At 41.0% G+C, this 16421-nt stretch overlaps 1 protein-coding gene across 1 annotated transcript; it reads left to right on the forward strand.

Annotated features, from left to right (window-relative positions):
• Positions 1-991: 991 nt before the first annotated feature.
• On the forward strand, positions 992-2121 carry LOC121640291. The gene is made up of 3 exons (XM_041986002.1): positions 992-1003; positions 1178-1902; positions 1983-2121. The coding sequence occupies exons 1-3, from the start codon at positions 992-994 to the stop codon at positions 2119-2121; spliced, it is 876 nt and encodes a 291-aa protein (XP_041841936.1).
• The last annotated feature ends 14300 nt before the right edge of the window (positions 2122-16421 follow it).

The following is a 16421-nucleotide window of genomic DNA, read 5'->3' on the forward strand; positions in this document are numbered from 1 at the left end:
TATTAGCAGCTAATGCTGACGGGTGCAGTCATGTTGAACAACAGGAAGGGATGTCACCACGCACGTAGCTTAAAATAAATATGATATGGTCATTTAAAGTCACATTTCGTCTAGAACAGGTTTACACTTCGTCCTTTTATCAACCAGTAAACAGTCTGATACTTTTTATCTGATTTACATCACGGCATGTCACAGCTGCGCCTGCACTCTGTGTCCAAATGTCCACCCCACTCCCTACATAGTGCCCTTTATGGGTTCACGCCATTTTGTAGGCGTGTCCGAATGTCCAGAGAGAAAAAAGTAGTGCACTCAAAATTACCCACAATGCATCTTGAAAAGTAGTGAGCATCGATGGTCACTAGACGGGTCAATATAGACCACAATGCATTGCGGACAGAAGCTCAACATGGCGAAAAGGTGAAAAAACATTTTTTTTATTGAGTGGATATGCAACAAAGAATTAAATACAACATAAGGAATCAAAATATTTACACACAACTTTGGATTGGATTTGGAATGACATCTTCACGCACGTTGTGGTTGCCATGGTGATGGCTGGTTGTCGCGTGGTCTGTGGCGAGGAAAAAATAGGCAGCTTTTTCTCTTCAAGAGAATGAGTCACTATGTAGTGAACGAGGGGTTAGGGAGTAGGGTGGACATTTGGACACAGCCTCTGTCCACGGCACACACACACACACACATACACACTCATGCGCGCACACACAGGTTTCTGTCCGAGGACAGAGTGCTAGAAATTTTAAAAACCTGCCAATGTTTAGATCAAAGCTGCTGCTTATAAATTTACTAAAAACGAACAATTGCTGGATTTTTTCTTCCTGTGCTTTGACTTCATTTCCATGTCAAATCTCAACATACAACATGAACCTACCCATCCTCTTTTCTTGCAGTCCTGAACAAGACCAGGAGAAATTGGACCATTTGAGGCAAGAACCAAACCTCAACGTAATCCACACGTTTCCAACCAAGAATCATGGGCTCAGAGGTATTCAATGATAAGTTTGTTGCATAAACTGTATAATTAATATCATTGTTATATGATTATATAATTATATACATGATATAATTATGCTTTTTAATAGGTTTCCTCATGTCTACTTTTGCATTTTTCCCCTTCCTTTCTCCTGTTTTCTGTTCTGTGCCTTTCATCTTTGTTCAGTTGTTTGTGAATCTAAATATTTCAGGGAACTTCTTCTCGGATTTGCCCCTCAACTCTAGTTCTTCACTATTTCTGCTGGACTGCCACAACCTTCCAGTTATCAACTCCATCCTCGCAGCCTTCACCGTCACCAACATCCTCCTCCTCCCTCTCTTCACCTTCATCCTCTTCCTGGGCTTCCAGCAGTGGAGGAAGCAGCGTTTAACCTCTACAACAGCAACAATGAGCCATGCTGATGTCTTCACCTACCACATGGTTACCATGGAAATGATAGGAGCCCTGACGTGCACCATCTACTGTATTGGTATATATATTGATAACCCACAGATGATGAAATATAGCGTTCAGCTGTTGAACACCACATGGTGTTTAAAACTAAAGTTCCACATGTTTAGCTGTGTGGATCTCTACCTGGCTGTTGTCCACCCGGTCACCTACCTGAAACTGAAGGACTCAAACGGGGTCAGGATCAGAAAAATCAGTGTGGGCTGTGTTTGGCTGCTGTCACTTTTATTTTTTATTTTTGCTTCTTATTGCACCACTTTTTATGTTCTCACGATGAATTTCTGCCTTGTGGGTTTTGTCTTGATTATCGTTTCCTTTTGCTGCATTTCTGTTCTCTGGACTCTGAGACGTCCAGCACCAGGAGACGGAAACAAGCAGCGGGCTGACCAGTCAAAACGGAGGGCTTTCAACACCATGTCCACCATAATGGCAGCGCTGTGGTTGTACTTGAGTGGAATGGTGGTTGGTAATGTTTTGGAGTCTTTACTGCAGATGAGTTCCAATGGTCGCTGTTTTTCAGCAGCGTGTACAGCCTGGTTCACGCTGCCCAGCAGTTTGGTGTTGCCTCTGCTGTTTCTGCAGCGAGCAGGAAAACTGCCATGCTGGCAACACTGAGGGAGAGAGGAGAGGACCTGGTCCCTTTAAGTGACCTGGCTTAAGTGACCCAACAACGGAGATCTCACAAAGCAGTGCTTTGATGATGAGTATTTACATAGAAAATCAATCTAGGTTGAATAACGTGCTCTGGACATAGTTGCCAAGTCCTCATTAAGAAAAGTAGCTACTGGCTGTCGTAAATGACATCATCATCTAATTTGCATAATGACCTGGTTCATGTAATCGTGGTGAAAGCTGTGAACGTTGCAGTGGAGAGGAATAATGTGGGAGTGTCAAAAAGTCAAGATAAAACACCCAAATACATTTAGACCAGTAAAGAATGTTTTCTTCTGATGACACACACACACACACACACACACACACACGTGGGAGCTGGTACTGATGCTGCAAGAGGACCTAGCTTGTTGTTGGTGCTTTTGAATAGGTGAGAGTATCACAGCAGCACCTGCTGCTCATTGAGAAGAAGTAAATGATATGTTTTCTAGCATCTGTTTCCAAATTTCTCCAATAACAGCAGAAGAAGTCTCAAGATTTGTTGCTTGTTTTTTTAAAAATAAATAAAACTGCCAGAGGGGTTTAAATAGACACTAAACACAGCTGCAACGTACAGTTGCTGATTTATAAAGCACACTTTGAAAAACATGTTTTAAAAAAACAGAATCAGTGTTTAGTTTTTCTGGTCCTAATATCTGGAAAATTAGCCAATTATGGCTCTTTGCAGATTTACATTTAAGAGTTTATAACATTACAATCAAAGCTGGTCAGTAGAGGCTTCAGACCTGTGATAATAAAAGTTATTAAATAGTTAAGTTTTTGTTAATAGGCCAGTCTGTGGCAGCCCCCTCCTGCTTTAAAGATGCTGTACAGAACTTTTGCCATTTTCCCAGCAAAGTGCCCTCTATCGTCATCTAATTCAGCATCCATCTTACATCCTACCTGTACTGGGAGCTCTTTAGCCAGTGAAAGAACGTCTTATCTTGTTCTGTCTCTTTTTAGCTTTTCTCTTCTTCCTCTAATAATACTGTCTTCTTGCAAAATGGTGGGTGTGTTTTTAGCTGTTTGCTAGCGTGTGAAGCAAAACTCTGCTGCAACATCATGTAGTAACGCTACATGAAAGCTCATGACTTTCATGTCATTTGAGGGCACCGGTTAACTAAACTACAGAGTGGATGCTTAAATTCAACCTGCATGGTTATAGTCCAGCACTCCATTTCTTATCCACAACGCTTCTTTTTTGCCATTGAAACGTGTTGTTATGTACTGTATTTGTCATGGTCTTGTTGGATTTTGGGTTCAGTGTTGGACTTTGTTCATTGTCATCTTAACCTCCTGTGACCTGACATCCCTCAGTGGGACATGACACCATTTGGGTGTCTGAACCATGATATATAATTGTTTGTACGTGTTGTACTCTAACATGGACTCTTGCACTGCCATCTGGTGGTGTCAGAAAATAAATATTTAAAATGATGTACATGTTAACCAAAGCTCAGGTCTTAGGAAGTTAATTTCCAATGCTTTATTAAAACCTCCAAGATTTAGCAATATTGTTCATTTACTCCTGTTCACTGTTCAGTTACTCTTTTCCGATCATGTGTTTACCTATTATGTAACTTTGTTATTGTTATAGCTTCTTCCTCTGTTAAATTCAGTTTGCTGTACTCCTTCGCTTGTTACACCAAGTTCTGCTAAAATAAATTAACTGGAAAATACTTTATTTAAAGGAAAACTTTTATGTTGTAGTCGTTGTTTCTCTTCTCTAAATAAATTAGAAATAATTCATTCATTTACAGCCTTCTTGGTCAGTTTGTTTTGCTCTTTCACACCAGACTGTCAGAAGATCTGCAGCATCTCAGTACAGACATCGAAGAACCTCTGTGTCCTCAAGAAGTAGATGACAGTGGTTTAGTTAGACCAACATGATAGATGGCCTAGTATAATCATATAATCACTACTTTATTATTATTATTATTAATATTATTATTATTATTATTATTATTATTATTATTATTATTATTATTATTATTATTATTATTAGTTTTATTATTGCAATCACTGTTAATATTGTTAATGTCGACATTAATATTAATGTCATTACTATTTAATAAATATATATTTATGATTACTGTTCAGACATATTTAACACAGTAATACGGCTTTGCATGTCAGCACTTTTATTTCTTGCTTTCTCACGCTCCTTTACCCCCTTTTCTATTGTATTCTATTTCTATTTTATAACATACATAGTGCATGTAAATACTATCTCAATTTGCAATAAAAAAAAAAGAAATCAGATGCTTCATAATCAAACGTCTCCATGGTTGAAATTCAGTATTTTGCCAGAGTAAAACCCGATACCACAGAATGCAAACTTATGTGGGACAAAGCCATCTGTTGCACCTGCAGCTCAAACCATATTGTTAAAAAGTGATTTTGGAATAGCCCATCTGGCCTTAAAGGAATGTTAGTCTTTTGGAATTATGGGAAAAGTTACATGTTCATTTAAGCTTCTACTTTTTTTGGTAGGGGGGGGGTTAACTTTAAACATGCATATTTTTTTTCTTTTTTATATCAAGAACATAAATTACAAACTTCAAGAGGGGGAAATGAGCCATTTCAGAGACTCCCATTAATTCACAAAGTGACATGTCATTAGTCCACAAAGCTGTCAATATTTAATTTTTATTTTCAACTGTTAATTGTGATGTGCTGCCATCTATGTTCGTAAAACTGAGGAAAATTAGCAGATTTGTATAAGAAAGTACTAAAATTGTTCGAGTACAGTGACATAAGGTAAATTGGCTACCTAGTAAAATAAGACATTTAAGGTTTGAGTTGATTTGATTGGTCTGTGGTGGCTGTTGTGGGTGGAACAATGTTTTATATTCAGCCTGCTGAGTAAAACTGTGAGGTGAGTGGTCTGACTAATTTTCTGAAAATTATAAGGTTAATAAATCAGGAAATAACAGATATACATATAGAAAAAATGTTATTTATGATACATGTTGTAATTCACTCCACCAGATGGAACGTAAATTTTTACTTTGTTAACGTTCCATTTTATGTAAAAGCATTTTTTGTGGGTGGCAGAATTACCAAAATACATAAAAGTAACGACAGACGACAGTTTGCATCACTGCAGACTCTGCACCAATCCTCCTGTCCGTCTCCTGTTCCATTCTCACTCATGAACAAGACCCTAAGATATCCTCTACCCAGAGAGGACACTCCTGGCAGAGGACCATGGTGCTAATTCCAATCCTAGCCGTTTTACTCTCCTATGTGACTCGCTCCAGTGAGAGTTGGAGATCATGGCCTGATAGAGCCAACACCTGCAAAAAACAGAGACCCACTCTTGAGGCCACCAAACTAAACCCCGTCAACATGCCGACGGCATCTAGAAATTCTGTCCATAAAAGTAATAAACAAAATGAACCCAACTTAGTACTGAAAATGCGAACCAAGCTCTAGCACTGGTCGTACAGGGAACGGACAGCTTGTGCAATGGGGTCTGATACTGCATACTCCCAAAGCAGCACCCTATTCCCACTGTACATGATGATGATGGTGCACTGCTTTCCCGTCCTGCAGGTGACAGCCGAAACATATCAGATATGTTACAATGCCCTACTATCATTGTCTGAATAGAAAAAAAAAACTTACTGTCTATAATCAAGATAAAAAGACAAAATTAACATTTTTGAGTTGCAGTCTATTCTGACTTAATATTCCCCACCTCACCCAGAACATGGTTGAAGCTCTGCTGGGGGTAGGAGTTGAAGCTCTTTGTCACAACGGACTCCGGCATGTTCCAGGACACCCCCACAACACGTTTGGGGCTGCCAGGCCTAATTGGCATCCTCCCCCACCATCTGAGCCACCTAACCACCTGGTGATGATCAGTTGAAAGCTCCGCCCCTCTCTTCACTCCTGACTGACTACAAAGTTGGAAATCAAACTTTTTGGATTTTGAGTTTCACTGAGTCCAATCACCTGAGTTATGACAGCCGAAGTGTGGCACTGGTCAGCTAACTAGCAGTAGCTAGGAGGCTAATGCTAGCTTCATCTGTTAAACTGTTAAGCTATTAGCAACAATAAGTTGTTGATGAACGTGGGCCACACATCCAGAATTTTGGGCTTGATGTAGGTTCCTCGGTATTATCGCTCATATATTCAGGATTCCTCCTGGATTGCCAAGTCAGTCTATGAGCTGCTACAAACTAAGTCAGCCGTTACCCAAATCCCAGCCCGAAGTGAAAAGTCCAAACGACCACAATTGTCTTATCAACTGTCAGTTAGCTGGAACACTGAACACCAGGAAGCCCTTGAACAGCTAATTGGCCTCTTGACAATCCCACCCACACTGGCATCTCCCGATTTCAATCTGCCATTTGTTCTACATACCGATGCATCAGACCAGGGGTTGGGAGCCATCCTGTACCAGCACCAGAATGGGAAGTTGGGTTATTAGATACAGTTCCAGCTGTCAACTGGTCTTGGGTTCCAGTACCTGCAACCGTTGAGCAAAAAGTTTCGAGAACACCTTGGTTTCCACAGGTATCAGGCTGATAGGCCTATAAGAGCCACATATGTCAGCTAGTTTATCCATTTTCAAAATCACAGATATGTTTGCAAGATTTAACGTAGGGGGAGGGAACCTTTTCTAAATGAGTCCAAAAACATGTCTTTTAGTGGGCCAATTATTATCTTACAACATTTTACTTTTCTTTAAATTCAGGCCCAAACCCATCTAGCCCTAAGGCTTTACCTCCTTTTAGTGTAGATATAGCTCCTGAGACTTCCTCCCCACTTATTGGTTAATAAGAGAATTTGCTTTTGGTCCCGAGACAGAGAAGGAAGTCCAATTCTGTTGAAAAATTCTTCTCTAGCATCAGTAGATTAATCACACTCAGAGCTGCAGAGGCGTTGGTAAAATAATTTCATTATATTATTTATATCTTCAGATTTATATAGCTTTTTCCATCCTTCCAGCAATCTACCTGGTTTATTGCCAGATTCAAATAATCTGTGTTTAGCTATAAAGATTTGCACCTGTTTTTTCTTTGTTAGTAAGTGATTCAAATCGTGCAGCTTCAAGCCATTTTGCTAGGGACCCAATTGGATATTGCCTAAACTGAATTTCTAAGTCGGATTCTAACTGTGCTTTAAGAGCTTCCTTTTTTGAGCTGATGTATAAGATATGATAGCTCCCTGAATGTATGCCTTACTAGTTTCCCATAAACTAGTAAGGGCTTATCTTAGCGCTTTTGTTTATAACAATAAAATCTTGCCATTTTGATGTGTTATAATCCAGAAACTGCTGGCTGCTTAGTAAAGTTGGGTTTAGTCTCCAGTGTCTGCAAGCTGGGTCTCTTAATGGAGGAGAAGTGATTAGGGGCATGATCAGAAATTAATTTAGTGCCAACTGTGCAATTCCCTATTATGTCAAGAACAAATCATGATGACAGGAAATAATCTATTCTAGTGAAAATTTGATGTAGAATTAAGAAAAATGAATAGTCTGTCAGATGCAGTATCCACCACACATCATGGATCCAAATCAGTAAGATATTCTTGCATTTTTTCACTATGTCACTATCTGGGCTGCAGAGGCTTTGGTCTTCCATGCTAGCCCGGCTGCTAGTGTCACACAATAGTGTGAGGGTTCTTCTAAAAACCAGCAAAAAAGGATTTCCACTGTCAAAGAAGGAGTACACAGAGCAAGGTTTACAATTTTTATTAATAAAAATTGCTTCTCTTTTAAAAAGAAAACCAACTCCCAAAAAGTGGAGGCAGGGAACTAAAATATTAACAAAAAACCTGTCCTTGATCTGAGACTAGCAAGTATCCAGAAAATGTTCCAGCGTGCTCCTAATGTTCCTTAGTGGAGGAAATCCACTTCAACCGGCTGGCCTGGGCCGGTGGTCATCACCCTGTCGGCTGGATATCCTTGACACGCCGCTGTAGGAAGGGGAGAAGAAAGTGTAACTCAATTGGTGCAGGTTTCTGGGAGGAAGAAAGGTTACACACCTGTGGTATCCACAAGGTCTTCCACTTTCCTTTACTTAGCTAGTAACAGGCGTTGCAGTAGTCTCCGCTAAGCCTGGAGCCAATCCTGCAGCCTCTCCGGTCCTCCGCCCGCGATCCGTGCAGCTCCACTGACTTCTTCAGTTCCGCCTGTACTGCCACCTTGTCTCTGCTCAGTCCTCCTTCTCTTCTGCACCACTTGATCTGCTCCTCCCCCTGCTCATCCTCCTTCAGTCCTTAAGAGAGGCTCCTCATTACCCATTGTCCAATCCAGAGCCAGGGGGCGTGGGGACCTAACTGAAATCAGCTGTTCTCAATCATGTCCAGGTGTCTCTCATGCAATTATTAACAGCAGGTAAAATACCAAACACAGCATAAAAAACCCACACATTTCAATAACCAAACTCATGAAAAAACAAAAACCCATAACTGATCAATAATTAGCTAAAGAAAAGGTCCCACTTTGACACTAGCTGTGTTTGGCAGTGATTGTTTAGGTTCAGGACGAGCTTTTCTCAACACATTTTGTGCATTTCCTGTTTAGGCTCCAAATACAGTTAGAATACAAAAAGGTAAAGCTGTCTGGGATTTAATCACTAAAAAGGTAAGTAAAATTGGCATATAAGCAAGCAGCTAGCAAAGTAGGTCCTGTGCATCACGTGGCCCCCAGGCATGTATTTTTTTTTTAAGCTTTAGACAGCTGATGATTTTCTTCGTTTTAAACAATTTTACATGATTAATGTGACATGTTACATGTTCTCAAGTATACAGGTTGAATCAAATAATAAATAATGTACCTATATAGGAACCTTTTGACCAACCAACACAAAAACACTAGTTACAATATTCCCATCTAACCACACACTAATAAACATATTGAAAGGCAGTCTGGTGTTCAATATCTTTATATTTTGACATGTGAACAGACTCTCAGTTCGATCAACATATGAACCTTCACCAGCTAAGCCACTGCTGCAGTAGTAATTCAGAGCCCCTGTTTTCTGTTGATTTGCCCATTTTTTTAGTTTTCTTGAGAAAAGCACAGTATTTTAAATGAGGCTCTGATTTCCAGAACAGTAATTGTGTATGTGAAAAATTGGACTACACTCATTATTGCTCTCTGACATTTCTGAAATATAGAAAGAACATTTGCCTGTTCTGATTTATTGCTTAAATTACCATAAGTCATCATGCAAGCATGCAAATTACCATTACCATCTGTCACCCTGACACACGTACATCATTCATCACCCTGAAACGCACATTAAGCATCATTATATCCATGGATCAGACACCACTGAACAGCAGTCTGCCAGTTTCAGGACGCTGGAGCCGGACTATACAAACACTGCTGTCCAGGTGGGTGTTTGCTGGTAACTTAACAATTTAAAGTTCAGGTTTAACGATCTGTGATGTGAAATTTTCATCCTCTGAGGATGAATCAATTGCATATATTATTATTTTCCATAAAATATTCTATCATTGGATATTGAAGGCACGTTAAAATGTTGTACATTGGGCATTCTTGCTCTCCTCTTTATGGGATTTCCATAATCGTTAATCCATCATCCGTGCCATTCAACCATGAGTAACCAGAATTTGGTACAAATATAAACATGTGACACAGAGCTGGTGGGTGAGGTAGTTTTCTATAACAGCATTTTTTCCATTTTCTTTTCCAATCCAAAAGTTTAAAAACAGGGTTTATTAAGGACACTTAGTTGGATCAAATAAAAGTCCTTTCCCCTTAAGAAAAAAATGGTATCATGATTTTGAGCATTGCTTTTGTTTTTGGTTTTAGTTGTTCAGATTCCTGTCTATAGTGGTTTATGTTGCTTTGTGTGCCCTTGTTTTGTGGATTGATATATGTTCCAGTCTTCTTCCTGTTTTATTTTGTAGTATCTTTTCCTTTGTTGCCTCAGTTTAATTTAATTTCTGTTCACCTGGTTTCTGTTTCTTCTTCTTCTTCTTTTTTTTTTTTTTTTTTTTTTTTTTTTTTTCCACTTTGTCCTGTTCAGCATGGTAGCAGCAGAATGATGGTCTGGCTGCTGTCTTGTGCCGAACAAATTTGCTTTGCCAAGAGGAACTTTATGGCTATAAGACTCCTCTTGATAATCTAATTTTTTATTTCTTTGTTTATTAAATATATTGTTTATTTGGTTTATTCATTCATTTGGAATTATGAAATTTATTTCATTTTACTGGACCTGACAAGACAGAAAAAAAGGAGAGTAATAAAGAGAAGTAAAAAGGAAAGTAGAAAAAATTAGGTAAAGACAGAGATACAGTAGATAGTAGCAACAACCTTCAATCCAACCTAAGACCAGACAGCCAGCTGCTACACCTGTACAGAAACACAACAGAGAATTTCTTATGACTTTTACAGGTAAACTAAGCTGACAGTCATAAAGAGTTCCTAAAAAAATAACCAAGACAACAACAACAACATGTATCACAACAACAACCAAAGTACCAGAAACACACACACATAAAAAAGTGAAAAAAAGAAAACAAAAATATCTCTAAGTGTAACAACCCACTGGACAACTCAGTGACTGTGTCAGCATGAAGAGGATGAGGAATGAGGAGTGTTGAGTGATAAGGAGGGATGAATGTGATCTTGCAAATGTGACCACGCCTCCATGCAGAAGGCAGTCTAGGGTGGCCCAGAGACCTGGCCCATCAGCAGCAATCCCGGAGCACGTACCCAAGCCACCCCACCATGAAGACAAACCCAGACAGTGGCAGAGGAGAGCCCTATAGCCAGAGTCCTGCGTGGTCATGGGATCCAAGATCGGCAACCGCCAACCCTGTCAGTCACCGACTATCCAAGGTGGCCAGAGCAAAGAATCCCGAGCCCCAAGAACCCAGAGGCAGCGCCCCCCTCACCATACCCAGGAGGACCAGGCCCCCCCAGACAACCACCCGGCATGAACCAGCACCCACCCCAATGTTCCAGCCGCACACCCTGGCAGACAAGATCACCATCTACCACTTCCCCAACCCCACTGATCTAGCCACCCCATAACCCATCACTCACAGCCTCCCCGACTCCACCTCCCCCATACCAACAAACACGCCCTTTCACACATCACACTTAACCTGCGAGAGACATCCCTGGCATACCAGAGGATAGAGAGCCCCAAAACCAGCCCCTCCACCTACCACACCCTAGCCACACTCCCACCACAGCCCACCCAGATGCAGCAGACTGGGCACCCCCTCATGGCCAGCAGCCACCCTATCAACACAGCCAGCCTGGATCCTGACCTCCATTCACCAGGTTTCTGTTGGCTAACTAAATCACTTGTTAAAAACAATAAGTACAAAACAAAACAAAACAGAAGAGAGGACAACATAAAGATGGTGAGTGTGTGACTAAAAGATGTAGGATTTTCTGAACAAATGTGTTTTGAGTTGTGATTTGAAGAGTGGAAGAGAGTCTATGGTACGGATATCAGGGGGGATATCAGACTTCCAGAGGTGGAGAGCAGAGCGGCTGAATGCTCGGCTCGCCATAGTGACGAGACAGGCATGGGGGACAAGAAGCTGAAGAGAGGAGGAGCGAAGTAATGCACAGGAGTATCAATGTGCAGGAGATCAGATATATATGGTGGGGCCAGATTGTGGAGTGCTTTAAATGTAGTGAGGTGAATTTTGAAGTAAATTCTTTGTTTTCTGGGGAAACAGTGAAGTTGTTGCAAAATGGGGGTGATGTGGTGAGTAGTAGGGGTCCATGTAATGATACGTGCTGCAGAGTTTTGGAGGAGCTGCTTCTGGAGGGGATTGTTGGGGAGACCAAAAAGAAGTAAATTGTAATAGTCAATCTGGGAGGTAACAAGGCTGTGGATGAGGATGGCAGTGATGTGGGGGGTGAGATAGGGGCGGAGACAAAAAAAAGTTTCTCAAATGAAAATATGCAGACTGGGTGATTTTGTTAATGTGGGAGAGAAAGGAAAGAGTGCTGTCAAGGACAACACCCAGACTCTTTACGTGAGGGGAGGGAAGGACTGTTAAGTTGTTTATGGAAATGGGAAAACTGTTAGATTTGGAGAGAGTGTGGGGCGTGCCTACCGGGAGGACTTCTGTTTTGAACTGTTGAGTTTGAGGAAGTTGGATGAAAACCAAGAATGAATTTATTGTAGACAGGTGGTAAGGGAGGTTGGTGGAAGTGAAGACGATGGTTTGGTAGAGAGGTAGAGCTGGCTGTCGTCTGCGTAGCAACGAAATTTAATATTGTGTCTGCGAAAAATGTAACCAAGCGGAAGAATATAGATAATGAAAAGGACAGAGCCCTGGGGCACACCAGCAGAGACAGGGAAAGAGTTTGATACATGGGTTTTAAGTCGAATGAATTTCGTGCTGCCAGAAAGGTAAGAAGTGAACCAGGCGAGGGGAGTGTGAGTGATGCCGATAGATGACAGTCTGTCAAGGAGAATGCTGTGAAAGATGGTGCCAAATGCTGCTGTGAGGTCAAGAAGGATGAGAATGGATAGTAAACCTGAACCTGAAGCTATAAGAAGATTGTTGGAGATTTTTATGAGCACTGTTTCAGTACTGTGAAGGGGACAAAAACTGGATTGAAACTTTTTAATAAATATTGTTAGTGATTGATGGTTATGAAGTTTAGAAGCAAAAGACTTTTCGAGGATTTTGCAAATGAAGGGTAAATTGGAAATTTGACGACGGTTATTGAAATTAGTGGGGTCCAAGCCAGGTTTTTTAAAGATAGGTGTGACTGTAATGGTTTTGAGTGCAAGTGGGATGGTTCCAGAGATTAGGGAGGAGTGAATGATGTTGGTGATGAGGGGAGGATGTTAGGAGAGGCAGGTTTTAACAAGAGCTGTAGGGATTGGATCGAGCTGAGGGTTTGAATTTGAAGATAAATTCAGAGATGGCTTGGATGGAGGGGAGAATGAAACTGGAGAATGTGGTTATGGATGATGTATAGGGGGCAGTGAAGTGCATTCCAGAGACTGTAGCTCTCTATGAGGCCAGGTGTTGGTGAATGTCAGAGATTTTGGAGACAAAGAAAGACACGAGTGAGTTACAGAAGTCAGTGGATTACATGTGGTGGGAAAGAGAATCAGACGGCTTTGTAATATTGGTGAAGAGAGAGAAGAGAGTTTTGGAGTTGTGTTGATTGGACTGAATGACACCAGAGTAGTAAGTGAATTTGCTAAGGAGAAACTGCCCTTATATAGCATTACATGATTATTGTACATTTCTTTGTGTATAGTGAGTCCAGTTTGGTTGTAGAGTCATGCCAGTTGTCGTCCTTGGGATTTGAGCCAATGGAGGGCAGGAGTGAATCAGGGTGCAGAGTGGGTGAAAGAGACGAATCTGGTTTTCAGTGGAGCATGAGTATTCAGAAGAGTATGGAGATTGTTTTTATAGTGGGAAACCAGGTCATCAGGTGAGCAGTTGACATGTGGACTGGGAAAAGTGATGATATTGGAAAAATAAGTCTCAGAGTTGATGTTCTTAACACTACAGAGTGAGATGGTAGAAAGATTCTGGACAGAAGGAGGTTGACACTGAAAGTAATGAGCCTATGGTCAGTGTCAGGGACCATACGAGGTTTACAGTCAATGGGAGTGATACCAGAACAGCAGACTAAATCCAAGATACGACCTTTACAGTGAGTTGGGAAATTAATGTATTGTTGCAGACCAAAACTTTCTAGACAGGATGAAAAGTCTTTGAAGAGAGCATTACTGTTATTGTCCAAATGAATATTAAATTCACCGAAAATAATTGCGTTTGAAGTCAGCCATTTAAAAAGTCCTTGTTATGTTTTGGAGGATGGTAGATGGTAGCAACAATTGTAGGAGAGGCAGCAGTGAGGCCAAGTACTCGAACGAGGAGAACACAACGCAGCAGGGACAGGCACGACTTTCCAACTCTCGTGGTGTAACATCGGTGTAGGCTGATGTTAAGGAGGCCGAAGCTGACAGTGGTAGAATTATTCTTGGCTGCAAAGTTAGCCAACCTATGCAGGCTGGCCAGGACACTGTGATTAACACCCCGGCCAGCATTACGGGGATGACGGCGTGTACTGGACCAAGTTGATTTTATGGAGTAGGAATCATTGTAATGGAGCTTACAGCGTGATCCACGGTGAATGTATCTCTGACGGGGCTGAAAGGTAATGTCCAGATGGATGTCAAGACCAGGTGGTGGCTATGGAGTGCAGATGTGGCGCCGAAGTTTCAAAAGTTCAGCAGCAGAATACAGGACGAGTGTGCCTGCTTGCAGGTGGACAAGAGAGGAGCCAGCCGACAGCAAACCAGCATATGGTCTGGAGAATCCACATAGCTTCTTATAAAGAAAGAAATAAGCAAGCAAGAGGTCCGAGGTAAGAATCCGTCAAAAAATTAGCCGCAGGTAGGGTTGCCTACAGAAAGCCGGCGCTGGTATCTCATGAAGACCGATAATTCCATAGTTGCCGGCCAATAACACCATCCAATGCTGTCCAAACGTTTTGCTTTATTTATATTTTAAATTTTATGGGTGAGTAGCGGTGACAGACATGCCAGCGTTCATTCATTCGGAACTGGAACGAGTGCTGTGTTTATGATTTGCTGTTTGGATAGTCGCAAAAACTCTCAATGTTCAGTTACTGGAAAGGTGGAATAAGTGCTGATGTTGCCATGGAAACTGCTTTAAAATAAAGGAATGAAATTTAAACAAGTTGTATCTGTGGCATAAGTTTTACTTCTGTTCAGTATTAGTTTATAATGACCTTTATAAGCTGTACCTGCTCACAGCACAGGCTGTAGGTCTTCACCGGACTTTGAAAGTTGTGACATGTCAGATATCTTCTCTTCTCCTCAGGTCTTCATTTATCCACCATACCATCACCATGTCTGTTAACTACTCCTCTCCCTTCAACTCCTCTCTGGATTCGGTTCACTCTCTCTGTTTCAAATCCACACTTGGTGATTCAATCATCTACGCCCTTTCTGCCACCAGACTCATCCTCCTGATTCCCATTTCCATCTTTGTCCTCCACCTGGGCATCCAACAGTGGAGGCAGCATCATTACTTTAAAACAGCGAGCCACTCCGAACTCTTCACCTACAACCTGGCTGTCATGGAGCTGTTATGGAGTTTGGGAACTATTTTATACTTTTCGGAGGTTTTCTCAGGTTTTCCTACGTTAATTTTACCGGTGTATTATCTTTACGACATCATTTTTTCTGCAGAAATCAGCTTTCACGTGCTAACCTGTGTGGATCGCTACCTAGCTGTTGTTCATCCGGTAACGTATCGTAAACTACGAAATACTTATGGAGTCACCATCAGAAACATCAGCATAGTTTATGTTTGGCTGTTGTTGCCATTGTACTGTATTTTACAATTGTATGTCTCTAATTTATACATGATCATGTTCTTTACTTACTTGGCCGCCTCAGTGGTTGTTGTCTCTTTCTGCAGCCTTTCTGTTCTCTATGTGCTCTTTCGTCCAGGCCCGGGGACAGGAGGCGGGAACAGGGGCCATATTGACCAATCAAAACAAAGGGCGTTCTTTACTGTTATGGCCATAATGGGGGTCCTGTGCTTGTTTTTCTTGGCGTGTCTTGTTTCTTCTATACTGATGGTAACAGAAGTGTTGTGCCTAGGTGTTTCCTTTGTGGTGCATTCTTCTATGATGTGGCTTAGTCTACCCAGCAGTTTGGTTTTACCACTGCTTTATCTGCACAAGACAGGAAAACTACCATGTGGACACCAGTGTGGTAGTTGAAGAGGACAAGTGGAGATTTAAATTTACTAAATTTTCAAATGATCTATGTGATTGGCTGCCAGCATATGAAGTAGCAAAACTTCTAAGATCAATTTGACAAAATATATATCTGGGTTAAGATTGCTTTAAACTAAACATTTATTATTTATTATTGTTATTTCTATGACTTTAAATGAAGGTCAGGAGTTTTTCCATTTTCCTTTTCCTTCTTTTCTTTTCTTTTTGAATATATTTTCTCACATATGTGCATTAATGATAATGGTGAGGATAATGACAAAGAGGATGACAGTGAGGATGATGTATTTCCTGTTGACAACTGTTTGTATCATATTTAACTCGTATGTGTTCACTTATCTGTTTTTCTCTATTATGTACAACACATTTGGTTTCTTGTGTATGAAATGTGCCATATAAATAAAGTTTCCTTGGCATGGAAACCTTTTCTGATGAGGATTTTGCCAATAGCGGATGGAACAACTGAAGGTCCAGATGCATCTCTCAGGTCCTGTGTCAGGTCTATGCATCTAATGTACCTTTTTAAAATTATAGATAATAATTATGAGGACA

This window comes from Melanotaenia boesemani, chromosome 5, assembly GCF_017639745.1.
Source record: "Melanotaenia boesemani isolate fMelBoe1 chromosome 5, fMelBoe1.pri, whole genome shotgun sequence".
NCBI classification, from domain to species: Eukaryota; Metazoa; Chordata; class Actinopteri; order Atheriniformes; family Melanotaeniidae; genus Melanotaenia; species Melanotaenia boesemani.

Bases quoted from the DNA above. Each gene is read 5' to 3' on its own strand.
- LOC121640291 (XM_041986002.1), top strand. The intron at 1,903-1,982 runs GTTGTACTTGAG...GCTGTTTTTCAG, and splicing joins ACCATAATGGCAGCGCTGTG to CAGCGTGTACAGCCTGGTTC.